The following is a 22,103-nucleotide window of genomic DNA, read 5'->3' on the forward strand; positions in this document are numbered from 1 at the left end:
TTCCTCATTGGACAAAATCGATGCCTTTCTTCTTAGGTGGGGTTTTTTCTGCGGTTGGCATCTTACGTTATGGTCCCATGCTATTTGGAAGACCAAAACCCCATCCCACCAAAACAGGCTGACATTTCAGGTGGTCTTTTCAAACAGTTTTTACACTAAAATGACATTATCATAATTTTCACAATTTCACAGTATTATTCCAACCTCATACTGTGGAAATATATATACAAAAGCGGGGGGGAAAAGTGTTTTGTCTGCACTGGACATTAAAAAATAATAATGTATTTGCTTGTCCTGCCACATATACATCAGGCCTACTATGACTTGACTAACGCCTCAATCACACCGACAGCATCATTGCATTTTGGTTACACCAGAAGTACATTCAATTCCAAGTAACGCTGCGTTTGCCTTGCAGAGGCATTTGCAGTGCATTCTGTGTGGTGCAGATGTTGGACTTATCAAACGTGTGCGTCAAACTGTATGCGTAGACGGCTTAACAGAAATGGTAGCAGAAGGTGAGGGTTGTACTTTTGTTGCACACATATCCAAATGATGACACTATTGGTGGGATCAAGGCATAATAGTTACAGGTGTTGGTTGAAAAGCACATTGGCCAGAGAGTTTGAAAGGAATGGTCCCTTACAGATTGTGGTCTTTCAAAATGTCCTCACAGTCGTCCCCCCCGTCCCCCCCTTTAAGGCTTTTCGATCTGTGTGTTTTAACTTGATTTAACTCTGAGATTGTAGTCAGATGATACCTCAAGTGCCTCTTTTATCCACACACAGAAACCTTTGTCAACGCCTTGGTGATACACTCCCTCACTATGCTCACATGAGAAGCATCACGCTAGGAAAGAAGGGCCTCCTGTTCATTTGAAATTAATAGATTGTTTTATATCCAAATGAATAAGACATAATTCGGAATGAAACATTTTCCATGTTCAAAATGGCATTATCATTTATTTTTTTTGTAGATAGAGAAAGCTACTAGGCCTAGGGTGTAGAAAAATGAGGCAGTGCATAAGTTAATCTTTTATTTTACTGGAGTTCTTCTACAAGATATTAGTGGAGCAAATGAAATAGCAAGTGAAGACACACCATGACCCTCAGATATGTAAAACGTTTTAATGGGTCAGAGAAGCTGAAAAAAATATTGAGTGGATTTTTATGTTTATGGTCGGAGAAATAAAATGCAGTCTGATACATAAATGTTGAAGGACACCATTTAGTCCAGAGAGGGTCATATTAAAACACATACAATGAAAGACTGTAAAAAATGATGAAACATTACACACCTGCCTGATCGACTTAAAAGCTCTTTAGTAAGATACTTGCCTACTTATTTGATGTCTTTTCAGTATAGTTTTATGCCCTCTGTATTTGTTTTAAAAAAACAATGTCAAAATCATTTAGAAATAAGGAGTATTAAATGCAGTGCAAGTTCAGTGCTGTATGTCAATCCTCTCTCTCCACACTGCAACCTAGAACTGCATCATCAATATCACATTAAAGAGTACATGTCTTCCCAATGACCTCTCAAAATGTCTATAGCAATTTATATATTCATATAGTGTATCATATGTACTGTATGTACATTATATACATGGACAATAAATTGTACACAAGAAGTAGGGTGTCTATAATAACATCAGTTCTTATTACAAAGGCCGGGTCTTGTATGGCTTTGTATAATGTACATAACACTAAAAGACGTTGCTGTCGGCTGGACGTCCTACTACTTGCTAAGCAGCGTTTTGAGGGAGCGGGTGAGTGCGTTGGCGATGGCTGACATGGTGCTGGAGTGGCGGACCAGGGCATTGACGCTGTGGTCGCTGGGCGCTCCGATGGACGCTGCCTCGGCTGCGCGCAGCAGGCAGATGTAGTTCATGACCAGCTCGTCCACCTTGGCCACCACCTCCCTCTGCTGTTGGGCAGCTGATGCCCTCAGGCCCCTCACCAGGCACATGCAGGCCTCAGACAGGCAGCACAGCACCTGGAAACTGCAGGTGATGGCCAGCAGCATCTCCTCTGGGCTGCCGTGGGCCTGGGCCATCCTGCGACATGCCCGCCCCAGCTCTTTAGACTCGATGGACAGCAGCTGCTTGTATTGGGACAGGTCGGCTGTGATCTGTGGCACCTGGCCGCTGCGGTCCCCCCTGCCTACGCTTGAGCGCACTAGGGCGATGAGCTCGCTGGCGTCGCGGCGTACATCCGAGAAGCCAACGGGGAAGATGTACATGCGGTCTTTGAGCGTGTTAATGCGCGACAGCCGGTCGCTGAAGCTCATGTTGGTTAGGACCTCGCTGTAGAGCTGGTCGCCTGCTGCGTCCGTGGCCAGGCCGTAGATAGACGCTGCTTCCTCCATTTCCCTGCCATGGCAGCGCCTGGAACTCTCGCCCCTCTCGCCCATCTCACCCCCCTCTACCTCATCCTCCTCTGCCTGGCTCTTCCTCTTGAAGAAGCAGTAGCTGAAGGGACCGTGGCACCTCCAGGGGCTGCTCGAGTCCATCTTCTGCGAGCCCTTCATGTGCTTGGCGTCCTTCTGCAGGGGAAACATCACTGAGGCCCTCCGGCTGTCTCTGCCCCCAGCCGACCAGCACGTGGACGCTACTGAGCCCTGCGAGTAGCTCTTCGACAGCCTCTTCCTCGTGGGTCTCCTCTGTAGTTTGGGGTCAACTGGTCCTTGCTGGCACTTGGTTCTGCCTTTGTCGAAGAGCACCTCCACACTCCCGGAGCCCGCAGTTACATTACTGGTGCTCCGTCTGAGCTCCCTGCCCCGCTGCAGGCTATTGATGCTGGGCTCCCTGCCCAGGTGGAGGCTGTTGGTGCTGGGCTCCCTGTCCCGCTGCAGGCTGTTGGTGCTGAGCTCTCTGCCCAGGTGGAGGCTGTTTATGCTGGGCTCCCTGCCCAGGTGGAGGCTGTTGATGCTGGGCTCCCTGTCCCGCTGCAGGCTGTTGGTGCTGGGTTCCCTGCCCAAGTGGAGGGTGTTCATACTGGAGTCCCTGCCCCTCTGGTGGCTGTTCATATTGGGCTCGCACTGGTGGCTGGCTGTGACTGACTGGATGTGGTTTTGTCTGTATGTGACGGTGGACTGCTTTGGCACAGTGGAGTTGTGGGTGCTCATGTTGGCTGGTAGGGGAGGTGGAGGAGGTGGTGGAGGAGGAGGGGGCGGAGCCGTGGCACAGGCTCTGGCCTGCTTAGTGAAAGCTGATGGGTGATCTCCTGCTTCCGCTCCCAGTGACGTCCCCAGCTGCTCTGTGCGAGCTACACTAGGGGCAGTAGAAAAACAGAGATAATCATTAGGAGTCTGTCGGATGGCATGCTTTGTCCTGCAGTCAGATCTGAGCCAGTCCTCTGGGCCACAGATGCTGGCACCGCTTTGGGACATCACACTCCGCGCCCTGGAGGGGGGCCTGTGGACCATGCCCCCACCCCCACCCCCTCCATGGATGTTGTCCCTGAGGGACAGGAACCGCTCGACCTCAGGGTCGATGGCGCCCCTCTCTAACTCACTCTCGAGGCCCGAAAAGGAGCTCCTCCTCTCTGTGCCACTGGGCCTTACTTCAACACTGTCAGTGGGTCTCTGAGCATGCAAGTCAGGATTGCTCTTCAACTTAGCGGGCAGGGTGGCGGAGTGATAGGGCCGGGGGCCTTTGTCACCCCGTGAGGTGACTGCATTGGGGTTCACTAGACTCGGGCTGAGGAAGGGTGACGAGGACGAGGGGGGCATGCAGGGATAGCGGTGAATGGTGTTCCCTTTACTCCTAACCATCTCTATCAGTTGGGGATTACTGGTAATATATCTCCTAGTGTCCTTCCTGACTCCCCCTCCCAGGCCTGCACTATGCAACCTGCCTCCCTGGTGCATCTGGCTCACTGTCAGGTAGTTAATGAGCTGCCTATAGGACTCGTTCCCCTCCTTGAGGTTAGCACCCCTTACACAGGCTGTCTTGGCATGCAGATCATTTTGAAGGTTACTCCTTTTAGCTATACTACCTGTGGTTTCTTTCATCTTGGCCGACCGGAGGGAACCATCTCTGCTGGTGTCTGACCCAGGAGGGTGTATGTTGGGCAGCATCTTCCGCAGGAGTGTGGGGTCTGCTTGGGGGTGGAGGTCCCTGCCCACAGGGATCTGGCCCGGGGTGCCATGGGGAGCCTTGTCCTCATAGGTGAAAACCCTGAGGGACGTGGAAGATTCGGAGAGCGGGTGGTGGTTGCCGTCGGGGGCACAGAGGGGCGAATCCGTTGGGGTGCCACAGGCGCTGCTCCCCGTGCTGCAGCCCGCGTCCAGTGATGAGCACTGGGAGCCCTGCAGGGAGTTGTGAGCCTCGCTCTGAAGGGACGAGATCCGTTTGGCTAGGTGGTACTCACACAGCCGGGCAACCCCTTGCCTCACTTGCTGCCGCTGCTCCCCTGGGGCATCTCCCTGTCCACCGGGGGGGTCCCGGGGCTTCTTGGTAGGGGAGGAGGGGAAGGGACCTGCCGCTCCCCCCAGGTACTCTTCCTCCTGGCCGCCCATCGCCCCAGTGTCCCCCACTGCAGCCTCCCCTGGTTCCTCCTCAGGCTCTGTCCGTTCAGGGTGTGGGGGAGGGGGGCGCGGCAGCCTGCGGTGACTCCTTGGCAGGCTGTTCACCGCCAGGTTCTCCGCCATGATGGAGATGGAATTCTCTGGTAGAGGAAGAGGCGGCCTTCTCTGCAGCCTCTCGCAGAATGAGGTACGCTCCACATCCAGCTGGCTCCCCCTGTGGCCGTCTCTGGTACTGAACGTGTTGAACTTCCCGTTGGTGTCGGCCAACTTTTTTAGCCGTTTCCCTCCAACAACCACAGAGTTGGGTCGCTTGCTGAAGCCGGAGGAGAGGTTAGTCAGAAAATCAGTGGTTTCTGGATCCAGCTCTATGTCATCTGGATGGAGGGTCTGTTTAGGGAGCGCGGTGGACGACGGCGGCCCGCCGTCTCGATGGTGGGAGGGGCTGTGGGCTTTCTTTTGGGTGGCCACTCTGGGCGAGATGGGGAAGTCTGTCTTTTCCTCCGTCAGAGGCTGGTAGCCTTCGGAGGTGGCGATAAGGAGGCGCCTGTGGTTCTCGTGGATGAGTTTGTGGGCGGCGGCCTGCTCCATGGTCTCGGTCATCTCTGAGGAGTTGGTCTCATTGCCTGAGTCAGAGGAAGACTCAGGACTGAAAGGTCGAGACATTTGCACACCTATGTGAGCCAGGGAGAAAAAATATATAATTTGAGCTTCTTTCAACAATTCTATTATATCACTTTTAACAAAGTTCAACATATAGTTTGAAGAAATCCTAATTTGGGCCAGGTCTGATCACAAAGCACAACAGTGAACACTGAAAAACCAAAACTAGAGCAAGGCCATGACACTGTGTGCACAACAGCTGTAAACTATAAGTGGTGTTGGTAGTAGTAAAGACCTGGGTTACTGTTGGGCTGTGGTCGCTGTGGGCGCGGTGGGTGTGGCCTCTCCTCGGACACAGTCAGGGCTTCCAGTGCCTGCAGGGTTGTTACCATGGCATCCTCCAGCCTCCTTTCCCTGCCGCTCCCCTCACCCTGCGACCCCGTGGGGACAGCGTCGATCAGCGACACGGGCATGTCATCGTTGCCGGCAGTGGCCAAAGGGCGACTCTCGGGACTCTCCTCATCAGAACTGTCTCTGAACCCCGGGGGCGGGGCGGCAATGGCGAGATTTAGCGAATGGAGGACACCGTCGGTATCATCATCGTCATCATCGCCCCCCTCGGGGGGAGGAAGTGAGGTCAGGTCGATGATGTCATCGCTAGAGCCCGAGAGGGTGAGGATCGTGGCTTTGCTCGCCGCCGTCGTGCCGCCCCCTCCACCCTCCCCCCCTCCTGTCCCTGTAGAGTCTTCCTCACAGCTGGCGTCATCCTCATCCTCGGCGTCGTCCGTGGTGTCTGCATAACAAAGATCCCTTAGCAGCGGTTCCTCCACCAGCTCCTCGCCGATGTTGCTGTAGACCACATGCGGCATGCCGTCGGCGAATTGGAAGGGCACGGGTACCTGGGTCCTAAAGTCCCCCGGGTTGTTGACGTTGTTGTGCAAGTAGGCTATGGGCCTGTGCTCGGGCACCTCGGGACTCTCATCCATCAGGCGCTCGTAGCCAAAGTTCTGGGGGTTAACAGTGTTCAAAGGGGGGTCTCCGAAGATGAAGGAGACCTTGGCGCTCCGGGGGGAGTCTTGGGGTTTGTTTCTGGCAGGGGGGAGAGGTGGGGGCTGGGGACTCCTCCGCCCCTCCGACGGCCTCTTGTTCTGCTGCAGGGTTAAGGTATGGTGTTGGGGCTCGGGGATGTAGGGAGAGATGTTGTTCTCTCTCCCTCCATTGTTAGAGAAGTCCATGTCACTGCTGTAACGCTCATCCTGGCCGGCAGCATTGGGGTCCTCACAGTTGTCTAACGAAGTGCTGTACGGCCACTCCAGAAGATTGTCCTGATCTGTTGTTTAATAGAGGAACTCAATTCAACAATTTGACAAAATACTGGAAATAATAGACATGTATACAGAAGAACACACACACACACACACACACACACACACACACACACACACACACACCGCATAGTACTAGGTTGACCAACCCATTTCTTCAGCGATGCTATTGCAGTGGGCCATGTTGAAGATCGATCTCCTCGAGTCCACTAGGAGTCGATAGTACCCTGCTGTCAGACACGCCAGGTTCATAGCATCACTAGACTCCATTATCAACGTGATGGGCTACAGATCAAACATAAAGAAATACAAACATTACAGAACACAAGGATATGGCCTTGCAAGAATAGTATTTATGTACAAACTGGTTTTTCTACTTATTAGCCTGTTAATATTGACCAGGGCACGATGCCTTATGGGTATCTGTAGATTTTTAGGGAAAGTCGATACCTTGTCAGTTGCGCAACTGAATGCATTCAATCGAAATGTTTCTTCCACATTTAAACCAAATCCTCTGAATCAGAGAGGTTCGGGGGGCTGCCTTAATCGACGTCATCGGTGCCCAGTTGTTGTTGGGGGTTAACTGCCTTGCTCAAGGGCAGAACGGCAGATTTTACCACCTTGCCGGTTCGGGATTCGAATGAGCGACCTTTCGGTTACTGGTCCAATGCTATTAATTGCTAGTCTACCTGCCGCCCAAGCCTCAAGCCACCCACTTAACAGTGCCAACTCGACACGTCAGGCCGCACTCCTTACCCTGACATCCATGACATGTAGCTCCACGCGGACGTTGATATCATCCTCTGTGAGGATCTCGATGCGGTTCACGTGGCTGAAGTCTGCCAGCAGGGCCATCAGGTTGGTCTTGGCGTTGATCACGTGACTGATGCCGTACCTGGGCCCCACTAGCAAGGTCACCTCTGTCTGCTTCTCCCCTTGCTGTGAGTGTGTGTGTTGGGGGTGAGGGTGTGTGTGTGTGTGTGTTGGGGTTGAAGAGGGGTGTGTATGTGTGTGTGTGTGTTGGAGTTGAACAGGGGTGTGTATGTGTATTTGTGTGAGTGAGTGAGTGTGTAAAAGAGAGAAGGCAGGATATGGATTTGGAACAATATCTATGTGGATACAGATTGGTTTTCTATTTGACCAATGGCTGAAATAGGGACAGATACAACTAGTGGTCTTACCAAAAGTATGGATTTGAACACTCTCCCTCCATACAACCTCAGCTCACTGAGATACTTCAAGTAGTGCACTTTAGCCTGCAACGCAGTCAACTGCAGGAAAAAAAGACAGAGGAAAACATCTCGAGGTTAACAAAAATACACTAACGGTTTATGGCTTTGACCGTATCTCAGTCTCAAATACACAAATGACATCATAACTGATGATTGAAGCAAAAAAAAAGAAAGCAAACAGACAGCTACACTCCTCTAGAGGGCAGCTCTGCTAAGCACAGAGAGAGAGAGAGAGAGACAGAGACAGAGAGAGAGAGAGAGAGAGAGAGAGACAGAGAGAGAGACAGAGAGACAGAGAGAGAGAGAGACAGAGAGAGAGAGAGAGAGAGAGAGAGAGAGAGAGAGAGACAGAGAGAGAGAGAGAGAGACAGAGAGAGAGAGAGAGAGAGAGAGAGAGAGAGAGAGAGAGAGAGAGAGAGAGAGAGAGACAGAGACAGAGAGAGAGAGAGAGAGAGAGAGAGAGAGAGAGAGAGAGAGAGAGAGAGACAGAGAGAGAGAGAGAGAGAGACAGAGAGAGAGAGAGAGAGAGACAGAGAGAGAGAGAGAGAGACAGAGAGAGAGAGAGAGAGAGAGAGAGAGAGAGAGAGAGAGAGACAGAGAGAGAGAGAGAGAGAGAGAGAGAGAGAGAGAGAGAGAGAGAGAGAGACTGGGAGAGAGAGAGACAGAGACAGGGAGAGAGAGAGAGACAGAGACAGAGAGACAGAGACAGAGAGACAGAGAGAGAGAGAGAGAGAGAGAGGGACAGAGAGAGAGAGAGAGAGGGACAGAGAGAGAGAGAGAGAGGGACAGAGAGAGAGAGAGAGCTGCGACGATGGAATCCGTACCGTACCTTTTTTCCTGGAGGCACTAGGTTCTGATTGGTTTTGAGGATGTGCGTCAGTGCTTTCTTGATGTTCTTCTCCTTCATGCTGGTCATCACTGCTGGTGGGATGAAAAGGGCCAGACCCCACTCCTTCCTGGAAATTAAGAAGGCATTTGATATTCAAGGGCGTGGAAATAATGCAAATTAGTGTTCACCTTTTTATCAATGATTATTATGCACCTGTAAAAATACTCCTTTTGAGCAGCTCCGTTGCCCATGTTTCAGTGGAAAACAACCACAACAGTAAGGAGCTGGACTTACTGGATGTATTTGAGTGAGACCTTCTGCAGCTGTCTGGTCGTCATAGTGAGGACGTACATCTGCAGAGCGGCCAATCGTAGCGCGGCGTCGTACTTCAGCTCCGAGCCAAAGCGCTCCAGAACCACATCGTTACAGCTCTACGGAAGACCAGGAGGGACAGTTAGAACCAGTGGACGACTCAAAGCCATTCAAAATAGATACATTTTGTTCTATTTACAAGTAGAGGAAGGCCAAGCTAGAAACCGACATTGTTGTCATTAACATAGAAGCAATATTGCTTTGAATAGTCAATCACAAGTGTACAGCAAATATTCTGAAGTTCTGAATGAGCCTAAAACCTTGGACAACCAACCAATTTTGGATGGGAACCTTGAACTTGATATGCATTGATCAAAAGGCCCTTATTGACATGCTTTGGTCGCAATGCTTGTTAGACAAGTTTACCTGAGAACACAGGAATGCAGTCTTGTGTTATGCTCCACTATGATTGGGCCAGGTCTCCTGTGGTGCTCTCACCTGAACGTAGAGGTATTCAAATGCCACGGCATCCCGTCTGAGCAGATCCACCGGGTCCTTGGGGACGAAGCTGATTCTGAAGAAACATTTCATCTTATCAGACCCCGGCCTCTGTGTCACCTGAAACGAAAAAGAGGACGAGAGAATGTGAGAAAAGGAGGGGGGAAAGTGTGAAAAGAGAAAATATTCAAATGTTTTACTGCGCTGTAAATGTATACTGATGTGACACATCGAAACGGAAAACATCAAATGCAAGGTCCCTCAAGGTGCTAGGCATGATGTCAAACTTCATCAAATGGTCAGGTAAATTCATTCCTAAGGACATAATGGGATGGTAAGGTCTGTGCTAAGGACAGGGTGAGTCATTGTTGCAAATACAAGTCAGGCAAATTTACATCCATTGGACAGGTTCTTGGCCTCTGTCAAGGGACAGGAATTCATTAAGACACGCAGAGGGAGATATATTGTACGTGCTACACTGGTCAGTAGTTTGCCCTCGTTCCCTATTTCCTTCACAGGTACACTCTTAGAAAAAAAGGGTTCCAAAAGGGTGCTTCGTCTGGCCCCATAGGAAAACCCTTTTTGGTTCCAGGTAGAACCTTTTTGGGGTCCATGTAGGAGCCAAAGGGTTCTACATGGAACCCAAAAGGGTTCTACCTGGAACCAAAAAGGGTTCTTCAAAGGGTTATCCTATGGGGATGGCCCGAAGAGCCCTTTTATGTTCTAGATAGCACCTTTTTTCCCCCAAAGAATGTCCCGTCTTGAGCATTGAGTTTACAGATTTCAGCCCCTTACAAGAATCATAACAAAACCTATTCCATTACTCTTTTCATCCTTGAAAAGAATCATAACATGTTATTCATCTGTTATTCCCATTATTGATTATCATCACAGGGCTGTCTATGCGGGATGAGGGTGATGCATATTATAATATCCTCACTATGATCGCAGTACACTTTCATTAAAACATTGAAAGCAGAGGCGCCCTGCTGTGCCAGACTTGATAAATCACGCTGTGTTCTTGAGTCGCTCTATGAATACTGAGCAGGAAGTGTTTGTGTACGTCCCAAATGGCACCCTATTCCCTAGGTCACCACTTTTGACCAGCGCTCTATGGGATGCTCTATGGGCCCTGTTCAAAAGTATAACGGGAATAGGGTACCATTCGAGATGTGTCCTTTGTCTCAGCTAGAAGCTTGGAGATTGTGGTGTCGTGCTGGAATAGAATTGCCTCTTATCTATAAGATACTAAGTGAAGAGGTCGAGGTGGGAGTGCTTTAAGGAAGCAGAATGGGATCACTAGGGTGACTCTGGGCTAGCAACATATGAATGACTTTCATTCTCTCTGGGTTGTTGATAACCTGGACCTGTAGCTAGAGAGCTCCATACTGAGACCTATCCTTCTGATATGGCCAAGGGGTGTCTAAGTTTAGTTACATTTATGATTCTCTTTCTTCCACTCTTTTTCAAATTATTAAAGGACTTTATAAATTGATTGATTGATCTCTGTCAAGAATTGCCCAGGTATACTTTACATAAGAGGTCGCTTGACCTCAATGAGACTTCCTGGATAAGTAAAGGTCAAACCAATGACTTCGCATTAGCATGCCTACAGTAATTCCTACCCGAGTTAGCATCTCCTGCTCATGCAAGAGTAGCAGCTTGCTGCCCGATCCCTCCGTCCGCTGCTCCAGCATCAGGGAGAAGTGCTCAATGCACTTGATGGACAGCTTCTCTTGTAGGGTCATGATAACATCCTATCACACCATAAACAAAGGTCAATTTCAATGTCATAATACCAAATGATAAAACAAATAAACAAGACTATCTTTTATTTGTATCCTCGTTTTCTGCCACCGTGTAGCTGAGATGGATAGAATGCAATTGCATTTCAAGTCAAGGTTGAGTCCCCACGCCATATTCCATTAATTTCCTCCCATTTCGCCACAGTAATTATGGAAACAGGGCCACTCTAACCCCCCCCCCCTCCCCTCCCCCCCCCTCCCCAAAGTGTCACGCACACCTTGATGGATGTGCTGCAGTCGAACCGAAACGACTTGGTCTGCCCGTTCTCCAGGTACACCTTCAGAACCTTCTGCATGAAGAGGAGAGAGTTGTCCTTCACCGTGTTCTGGGTGGAAAGGAGACACAGAAGAATGATACACAAGGCATACAGTAGCCTACATGAAGAGGACAGAGTTGTCCTTCACTGTGTTCTGCGTGGAAAGGAGACACAGAAGAATGATACACAAGGCATACAGTAGCCTACATGAAGAGGACAGAGTTGTCCTTCACCGTGTTCTGGGTGGAAAGGAGACACAGAAGAATGATACACAAGGCATACAGTAGCCTACATGAAGAGGACAGAGTTGTCCTTCACCGTGTTCTGGGTGGAAAGGAGACACAGAAGAATGATACACAAGGCATACAGTAGCCTACATGAAGAGGACAGAGTTGTCCTTCACCGTGTTCTGGGTGGAAAGGAGACACAGAAGAATGATACACAAGGCATACAGTAGCCTACATGAAGAGGACAGAGTTGTCCTTCACTGTGTTCTGGGTGGAAAGGAGACACAGAAGAATGATACACAAGGCATACAGTAGCCTACATGAAGAGGACAGAGTTGTCCTTCACTGTGTTCTGGGTGGAAAGGAGACACAGAAGAATGATACACAAGGCATACAGTAGCCTACATGAAGAGGACAGAGTTGTCCTTCGCTGTGTTCTAGGTGGAAAGAAGACACAGAAGAATGACACACAAGGCATACAGTAGCCTACATGAAGAGGACAGAGTTGTCCTTCACTGTGTTCTGGGTGGAAAGAAGACACAGAAGAATGACACACAAGGCATACAGTAGCCTACATGAAGAGGACAGAGTTGTCCTTCGCTGTGTTCTAGGTGGAAAGAAGACACAGAAGAATGACACACAAGGCATACAGTAGCCTACATGAAGAGGACAGAGTTGTCCTTCGCTGTGTTCTAGGTGGAAAGAAGACACAGAAGAATGACACACAAGGCATACAGTAGCCTACATGAAGAGGACAGAGTTGTCCTTCGCTGTGTTCTAGGTGGAAAGAAGACACAGAAGAATGACACACAAGGCATACAGTAGCCTACATGAAGAGGACAGAGTTGTCCTTGGCTGCGTTCTAGGTGGAAGCAGGACATAAAAGACCTCCAGTACAAATGAATGACCTTATATTTCTTGCTAGCATTGTTGACCTGTCTGGATGTACTCAGAGAAACAAGTGTATACCAACACAAAAACTATTCAGACCCTTTGACTTCTCTCACATTTTGTTACAGACTTATTCTAAAATGGATTCAATTGTTTTTTTCACCCTCATCCAGCTACACACAATACCCCATAATGACAAAGCAAAAACGTTTTTTATTTTTTAGAAATGTTAGCAAATTTCTTAAAATTTAAAACGGAAATATCACATTTACATAAGTATTCAGACCCTTTACTCGGTACTTTGTTGAAGCACCTTTGGCAGCTATTACAGCTCTGTCAGGTTGGATGGGGAGCGTCGCTGGACAGCTATTTTCAGTTCTCTCCAGAAATGTTAGATCGGGCTCAATTCCGGGCTCTGGCTGGGCACACTCAAGGATATTCCGAGACTTGTCCCGAAGCCACTCCTGCGTTGTCTTAGCTGTGTTCTTAGAGTTGTTGTTCTGTTGGAAGGTGAACCTTAGCCCCAGTCTGAGGTCCTGAGCGTTCTGGAGCTTGTTTTCATCAAGGATCTCTCTGTACTTTGCTCCATTCATCTTTCCCTTGATCCTGACTAGTTTCCTAGTCCCTGCCGCTGAAAAGAATCCCCACAGCATGATGCTAACCAGCATACTTGTCACGTATTCTCCCTCTCCGGCCTCTAGGTCATCAGGCTGCTGATTATCCCGCACACCTGTCACCATCATCTCGTGCACCTGAACCTCATGACACTCACCTGGACTCCATCACCTCCTTGATTATCTTCCCTATATCTGTCACTCCCCTTGGTTCTTTCCTCAGGTGTTATTGACTCTGTTTTCATGTCAGTGCGTTGTTTGTGTTACGTGTTCATTGTTTATTTTATTTATTAAAACACTCACTCCCTGAACTTGTTTCCCAACTCTCAGCGCACTCGTTACAATACTTCACCGCAGGGATGGTGCCAGGTTTCCTCTAGACGTGACGCTTGGCATTCAGGCCAAATAATTCAATCTTGGTTTCATCAGACCAGAGAATCTTGTTTCTCATGGTCTGAGACTCTTTAGGTGCTTTTTTGGCAAATTCCAACTAGGCTGTCATGTGCCTTTTACTGAGGAGTGGCTTCCGTCTGGCCACTCTACCATAAAGGCCTGATTGGTGGAGTGCTGCAGACATAGTTGTCCTTCTGGAAGGTTCCCCCATCTCCACTGATGAAATCTGAAGCTCTGTCAGTGACCATCGAGTTTTTGGTCACCTCCCTGGCCCTTCTCCCCCGATTGCTCAGTTTGGCTGGGTAGTCAGCTCTAGGAAGAGCGCTGGTAGTTCCAAACTTCTTCCATTTATGAATGATGGAGGCCACTGTGTTCTTGGGGACCTTCAATGCTGCAGAAATGTTTTGGTACCCTTACCCAGATCTGTTCCTCGACATAATCCTGTCTCAGAGCTCTATGGACAATTCCTTTGACCTCGTGGCTTTTTGCTCAGACATGCACTGTCAGCTATGGGACCTTATATAGGTGTGTGCCTTTCCAAATCATGTCCAGTCAATTGAATTTACCACAGGTGGACTTCAATCAAGTTGCAGAACCATCTCAAGGATGATCAATGGAACCAGGATGCACCTGGGCTCAATTTCGAGTCTCATAGCAAAGGGTCTGAATACTTATGTAAATAAGGTATTTCTGTTTTTTATGAAAAATTCTAAAAACATATTTTCGCATTGTATGGAGTATTGGGTTTAGATTGATGAGGAAAATGTTTTCTTTAATCCATTTTACAATTAGGCTGTAACGTAACAAAATGTGGAAAAAGTCAAGAGGTCTGAATACAAATATCCATACTAGCACACCATTTAGAATGCATCCCCAATACATTGTTTCATTTGAAGTGATATTGCTGTGGTGTGGATATTAGAACAGAGTCTTACTTGTACAAAAAACCCAAAGTAGATATAATTCATGTGAAGCAAATATACACAAATCACTTTTGACAGGTCAATTGGTGGTCAAAGGTCAAATGGATAAATTCAACGGTCAACCATGTGACAGGAGGAGAACTTACCGGAACCTGACCGTTAATGATGACCTCTTCTGCGAAGCGCACTTTGACCGGATTGGACTTGAGCTTGGCTTTTTTGGCTGCACTGATGAACGCTGATTTGGGCGACTGAGAACAGAGAGATTGAGCACGGAGGTCAGGATGACACCAAACCCCATGTCGGGTGTGCAGCAATGTTACATCCTGTTATTATAACCAACAGTTCTAAAAAAGAAAGATACTCACAGGGTACGGCTGGACAACAGTCAACATAATGGATTCCTTACAGTTTCTGGAGGGAGAAAAGCACATCTAATTGACTGACAGTCACAGTGAATGACTTCAATTTAATGTCAACGTAAACAGGAAACCAATGATTTCCAATCCAATGTAATGAACTAAGGGACACGCAGGCGCACAGAGGCACAGACGCGCACACAAGCACACACACACACACACCATATTCTGGTATCTGTGGGTGTGAGATGTTATTAAAAATATTCACGTCTCCACAAACAAACAGGCAAGAACACAGCCTCACTTCAGACCATTTCATAAGAAATGTCATATGTCTGCTACATAATTGTAAATATAATGATATAATGTAAATACAATTACCCAAGCCTTTGGCAGATTTGTTCAGTAATAATAGGATAGGAATACGTGAGAGATGCCCAATCAAGTAATGCAGTCACTAAAATACAACGTTCACTTTTCAGAGTTGAACACATAAACGACCGAAAGCCTTTTGAGAAAGTCTGGTCATCCCTCAGAAATACAACAACTGGCATCTGTGTTTACGCTCTACACAAGACACATTTCTGAGAGCCTAATCACAAAATAAAAACTGGAGAGGCCTGGATGTGTCGTGGAAATTACAGCTGTCAACTCACCAAATATTTTGTGATGTCTTGACTTTGTTAAAGGTGACAGAAATAGTTGGTCATGAAATTCTTTTCTCAAAGCAAAAAGTGCCTGAAAAGTCTGGTGCCTGAAGGGCCACGGGAGATGATAGCTGTTGGCACAACTGGACATAGTTACCCATGCTGAATACCCTAGATAAACAGAGACAATAAGTCAGACAGGGTTACCTGACGAGGTCGATGACTCGTTCCCTGGGCGCTGAGCTGACTGCCTCGTCGTTGATCATGATGATCTCATCTCCTGGGATCAGCTTTCCCTCCGAGGGACCTCCTGCAAACATGCACACACAAACACACACACGCACAAAACGCACACATGCACATGAATGCACAGACACACAAACAAACACACACGGATTGTCAGCGATCTGTACATACATTTTGTCGTAAACACTGCCGATACACTGAGACGTTTGGACTCCATGTTCACGTTTTCTTGGGTTCAAATCTGCTTTCAAACATCAGCGCTGTCCGCTAACACCAAAGAAAACTCATGACTTTTTTCTCAAAAGCTCCTGTTCCATCAATTCCCAGGTGTGACACACAGTCTCGGTGTCCCAATCTCTCCTGTGGAGATTATGAGCTTCTCAGCCGGCGCTGGCAATTGAATCTCTCTCCTTGTGTTGTAGAGGCACAAGACAGATGAAGATGGGCCGTTGTTCCCGATGCCTGCACCGATCCTGAAAGCGCTAATTATTTTCCACAAGCCACAGGAAAGCCTGTTTCCCATGATAGTGGAGCGCTGAATAAACGGATTGACGGTTGACACTGGCTGAGGAGAGGAGACGTGGGGACTGACAGTAGGGGGCTTCAGAAACTCTCCAAACATCTGAATAGAATAGAGAGGAGCTGAGAGAGAGTCCCTCGGCCTCACCTAGTCATAGAATGCCAACTGTTTTGTGGTCTCGGTCTGTAGTCACACTAAGCATCGGATGAGCGACGCTCATAACGTCGACTGATAATGTTTGATGTGTCATATTCTTTCAGTAGATCATTGGGATGAAATGGAAACAGCATGGAAATACCTAAATGATCGATTGTCCAACATCCTTCATGTAACCCATCAGCGATTGGTGTTTCTCAACGACTAATAATCACTATATTTAACTAAAATTGTAATATGGGAACAAAATAATAATTTGATTGTTGTCACTGCATGTCCAATTGCATTGTGCCATTGTAATTAACAGTGAAAAGCCACCACTACAGCACTCTGTATCAGTGAGCTCATATACAGCAGAGTGGAGATTCAGTTCAAGAGGTAATTGTTATGTCAATAATTCATAATTGCTTAGAGGCTGCTATAGGCAAGATACAATCCATGGCCGTGGCTGCCTCATGCATTTATTTAGTCAGGCAGATAGGCGACATCACACCAGGGCCGAAAGTCTCATTAAAATGAACACGACCCTCATATTCCTTAATAATACTCCACCATGACACTAGTGGTTATTGAATTGTATTGTTGATCAAACAGTGATTATTGATATACCCCCTAGGCTGATAGAGATGTGACGAGCTTGGGGCCGAGAACCACCGCTAACAAGTGCTAAGCCCAAAAAGAGCTATGGCATCAATGTCATACTGCAAACGTGTGACAACGAGTGAACTGCTCTGATTAACCAAAATACAGACAAGGAAGTGTTACTGACCCTTGAAAGGTCGGTGGGAAAGACAGAATTAACCCAAGTATGTAAAGGTATCCATGACACATACACCACAATGTTATTTGGCTTCACTAAAATGTCTTTGAACACTTTGTGCCAATATCATGTTCAGTAGATTTCTGAACTTCATGTAGGGACATATCTGGACATAATCCCAGGAAACAGCTACGGCCCTGTTCTGACATGAGTGTCATGTATATTGATATAGCTTTAAATTCCAGCTCTTCAGGCGAGTTCGGTCAGTGATTATCATGGGAGATGTAGGCGGAGGGATATACCAGGAGGGGTCATGGGAGACGTAGGCAGTTGGTGGGACATTGATGCATACCAGGCGTGACGGAGCGGACCACCACCGGTTTTTCGCTTCCGGCCACGAAGCCGAACCCCAGGACGGGGTCCCGTCTCATCTCCACCAGCCGGGGGGCAGGGGGCACCTGCTGCACCCCATCCAGACGGTGCACCTCCTCCAGGGAGCTGCTCTGGGACACGTGGCTGAGAGGAAACAGGAACAGGCAACGCATCATCAGAGACAGACTCAAAAGAGCAGCCTCTCAGTCCTAACTGATCCAACAGGAGACTAAGGACATAGGACTGTCTTGACTAGACCAGCGAGAGAGCCATGGGATCAGTTTGGAATTGGGCCCCAGAATGATTCTGTTATTATCTCCAGTAATTATTATTTTTTATTTGACCTTTATTTACACAGGTAAGTCAATTAAGAACACACTCTTATTTACAATTACGACCTGATTCATAAAACCAATCAGCAGTCTGGCACCCTGTATCAGGGTGGGGTCAACATTCTACAAATAGACACTTCCCACGTAGATAACTCGCACATCTAATTTACACTGTGCTAAATAACACTCCTACACCAACTGACACACACACACACACACACACACACACACACACACACACACACACACACACACACACACACACACACACACACACACACACACACACACACACACACACACACACACATCCTACATTTGTGCTTCTGATGTACCCACTGCACCATACCCACAGTCCACATCCTCCATGGTCATTGGTTTCTGCCCTCTCTTTACCTATTCCAAATGGTTCTGACCAGGTAATCCATACATGGGTATACCAAGGGCACAGTAAACACTGGAATGTCTCATACTCCCTGGATATCGAAGGATAATATCAATAGTGTGGACTGTCTGGGATTGAGGATTCAGAGGGTTCTGTGTATTATCATTATCCCAAGTGCACAGAGAGGGTGATGTATTTGAAATCCACTCAGTCCTTTATGCCCAATAGGAAGACCCGTCTATTATACTCTGGCCAATCAGAGAAATATATCGCCACAAAGCCAGATATATTGCTCTGAGACCAGCCATATATTATCCTCCTAATACCTGTCTCACATCTCAGATGGTGCAGCTCGCACACACACGTAGGCAGGCAAGCACGTACATTCCCCTTTGCCATGAAGGAGAACAGCAACATTCACTAAACCTGTAACAGTACGTTATGCTAGGTTAGGTTAGGAGAACAATCTCTTCTGTTTACCTGTCCTCATCCATTTATTTCTCGCGCCTAGAAATCCAATTGTCACGCTCCCTTATCTGCACTACGGTGTCATCTCTGTGAACGTCACCCCATCCTCACTTGGGATCAAAGAAGCCTCCGTGCTAGTGACACGTCTAGAGATAGGAGACAGCACCCTTTCCTTGTTCAGAACTCCTGCGTCACTCAGGGGAGAAAAGGTGTGTTTTATGCGTCCACAGAAGTAGCAAAGGAAATCAGTATTCCGAAAGAATTCAAGACACTGAGGCAGTCTACGTCAGACAGGGATAAAGGGATGGAGGTGGGGGGGGGAATCAGTATTCCATTGGCATACTGTTGATACAGGACACGGGAGAACTTGACGTGTCTGGAATTTCCAGACAAAATTGGAACGACTGACCTTTAAAAACACCACACTAGTCCTCATAATACTTAGGAATCTCCATTACAGCGTACGCGCTCACTAGCACCTGTCATAACTGACGTTTTGAGTAATCACACTTTGTCACGCCCTGTGAAGCATGTTGGGGGGAAATTTGATTAGAGGATCATTTAAAGTATATGTCAGGACTATTAATCAAACAATGTATGTGATCACACTCACTAATTATATTGTAAGGCACACTCACTGCGCAACAGTGTGTCACGTGTTATAATGCGCAAACAAGTGATGAGAATGTTTGAGAATGTTTGCGCATTATAGGTGGGGGTTGGGGGGGGTTGGGCCTGGACACTGTTGTTGTACACCCCCCTGGGGAAGGATGGTACTTACTTGCTGAAGTAGTCTCGGCCGTCCCTGGAAGAGCCCATATCCCAGCCATAGGGGGTTCCCGGCAGGGTGCCCCAGGATCCAGAGGGGGGAGGCCAGCCCGATGATTTGGTCTTGTGGCTGAAGCAGAGCAAAATGAGGTATAAAGGATGATCGTATGGATGTCTTATTAATTTGTGATGTTGCTATGAGCAGCACCTTTCTCGCTGCCTACCCACTACTGGACTATGGGACATTCTTTTTTCATGGTCCTTCGAGTTGGATATCTACATAATTGGCTGCTACGGTCATTACATAGCCGCTGTAGCCAAGTCCTGCCACGAAATTGTGTCAAGAGTGTGAAGGCATGAGACGGTTAGAGAACCCCGAGACGACCATCGGACGGCTCACTGTAAATGAAATGAATGACGCAATCGAGACGTCAAAGCACAACGGGCTTCAAACTAATGCTAGAGATCCGTGAAATTGGTTTTGTATCAACAGCACTAAAATTGGCATCCTCGCTTGGACAAGCTTTTGCATAGAGTCAAAACGTATCATTGCCACTCTCAACCCTTCACAGGGCCAAATCATACAGAACATACAATAGACACCATCTGTTGATTTTTGTTTCACATAAAAAAAGATTGTCCTCGAGACTAACACTCTCCAGTTGACTTTGAAACCGTGCGGTAGAAATAACATTGTTGTGACAGTGCAACGATAACGCCAAGCCAGGGCACGATGGAACAGGGAGGACATCAATGTCAGGAACACACAGTAGGTGACAAACACCCACAGATTGATGTGTCACAGTGTGTTCAGTCACACTTTAGCCTTCCAGCCTCCACGCTGCATTGATGTCTGCTGTACAACGTGTTAAGGCAACATAACAATAAAGACAAGATCAGAAAACATGTTTTTATCAGTAGCCTTTCTTTACAGACACAAAACCCCAGTGAAAACAATTTAGCGTGGATTTTAAATCAGCTGATACTTAAATAGCCCTCAAAAAATATCATCCTTAAGCCATCAGTGGGACAATATCACCCCCATTATCCCATCATGGGGGTGGGTTTCAGAGAGCCAGCCATGCAGTCGGTCGACATGCTTGTGTCTCAGCGTGTGTCTCATTGTGTTGAAGAGGCTTTTGGTCTAAACTCTAAATCAAACTGCTGTGGCGGATTCAGAGCTGAGGCCTTCATCTCCTAATCCTCCTCATCAGAGCCAAAACAAATCCACCACTGTGTGTGTGTGTGTGTGTGTGTGTGTGTGTGTGTGTGTGTGTGTGTAATAAGAGGATTTATAGGAAGAGGAGGAGGAGAGGGAGTGTATGAAAAATGCCATTCCACTAGAGATCTGATGTCATAGACTAGCAGGGAGCAGAAGGGGGAGACTGTTCCTCAAAAACAGTTGATGTACGGAAGGGAAAGGGTATTGATGTGGGAACCCTGTTGTCTCAGTGCAAATACGCTCATTGTTTTTGCAGGAAGGAAAAGTTGTGGGAGGGATTTAAAAAGAGGAGAAGACTATGATAATAAAAGATTCAAATGATCAGTTCAATGATCAACATCATCATCATCATCATCATAAAACAGAGCGGCTGTACTTTGCATGAATAAATAAAGCAACCATTCAACCATGAAGCCCGTAATCAATATGAAACGTGGGCATGTAGCAACACTTTTCAAGGAAATCGAAAAGCACTTTCCCTTTCAGAGGTAGAATTGGTATTTTCTGAAAAGCTTTTGCTGCAACCCCCCCCACCCCCAAAGATAGAACCACTCAAGGCCTTGAATCAATCATTCGGATTGAACTCCAAAAGGTCCCAAAGAACAAAAAATGAGCAACAAATTCAAAACACAGAACACTTATCTCTTGGCCATTCTGAACAGAATGATGGTGAATCGAGTCAATACCTAAAGTTGTTTTAAGATCTGGGCTTCTAGCCTAATGCCTAGCTGTGAATGACAGCCAGTCTCATGATGACACATAGTCTGTTGTATGATGGTCATAGCCTCCTGAATGAAGTCTTACATCCTATTGCTTGGTTACACCTTACTTCCATTGATTTCCCCTTCTTTTGATCAGGTCCGTAAAACACTTGAAACAAACAATGGCCTACAGTGGCAAATTACACAATCAGCAATCTCCCTGCACTGGATGTGTGTGTGTGTGCTTGCGCGCGTGTGTTTGTGTGTGTGTGTGTGTGCGTGCGTGTGTGCATGTGTGTGTGCGTGCGCGTGTGTGTGTAAGCATTGGGAGGTAACAAGTATTCTGGTCTCTGGACAGTTTACTCATTGTGCAAGCATTGCTCAGCGAAATATCTTCGCTATGTCTAACCTACGTGCTTTGAAAAGGATCACGCACAGTCTCCAGCTTTCCCCAAAACATGTCTAAAACTATCTCTGTTTGAGAAGAAAGGTTTTCGCGAGGATGGAGTCTACCATTGTCCTATTCTTCAAGCAAGAAGTGTGTCAAAAGCCATTTTCCTTTTCCTGAGTGCTCCCATCCTCAAATACCCATCTAGTTGTGGACTATTCTGTGGAACCACCGCCAGCTATGATCATCAGAGCAATTAGTGCTTGGTTCAGAGGATCGCATTCTTGTCGAGCTCTGATGGCTGAGGAGACCTCATGCCGTTAGTGCTAGCAGGCTTTCGTCA

General features: G+C 47.5%; 1 protein-coding gene across 1 annotated transcript; it reads right to left on the reverse strand.

Moving 5' to 3' along the window:
* Positions 1–1,029: 1,029 nt before the first annotated feature.
* Positions 1,030–19,587, reverse strand: LOC112267714 (FERM and PDZ domain-containing protein 4-like). Its single transcript, XM_042296979.1, has 15 exons — positions 19,463–19,587; positions 17,477–17,640; positions 15,650–15,752; positions 14,805–14,850; positions 14,583–14,687; positions 11,350–11,457; positions 10,952–11,083; positions 9,327–9,446; positions 8,811–8,947; positions 8,517–8,643; positions 7,637–7,726; positions 7,212–7,394; positions 6,605–6,740; positions 5,426–6,460; positions 1,030–5,201 (listed from the first exon to the last, which is right to left on the reverse strand). Exons 1-15 carry the CDS (start codon positions 19,498–19,500, stop codon positions 1,738–1,740), a joined length of 5,988 nt encoding a protein of 1,995 aa, XP_042152913.1. The 5' UTR covers positions 19,501–19,587; the 3' UTR covers positions 1,030–1,737.
* Between the last annotated feature and the right edge of the window lie 2,516 nt (positions 19,588–22,103).

This window comes from Oncorhynchus tshawytscha, linkage group LG14, assembly GCF_018296145.1.
Source record: "Oncorhynchus tshawytscha isolate Ot180627B linkage group LG14, Otsh_v2.0, whole genome shotgun sequence".
NCBI classification, from domain to species: Eukaryota; Metazoa; Chordata; class Actinopteri; order Salmoniformes; family Salmonidae; genus Oncorhynchus; species Oncorhynchus tshawytscha.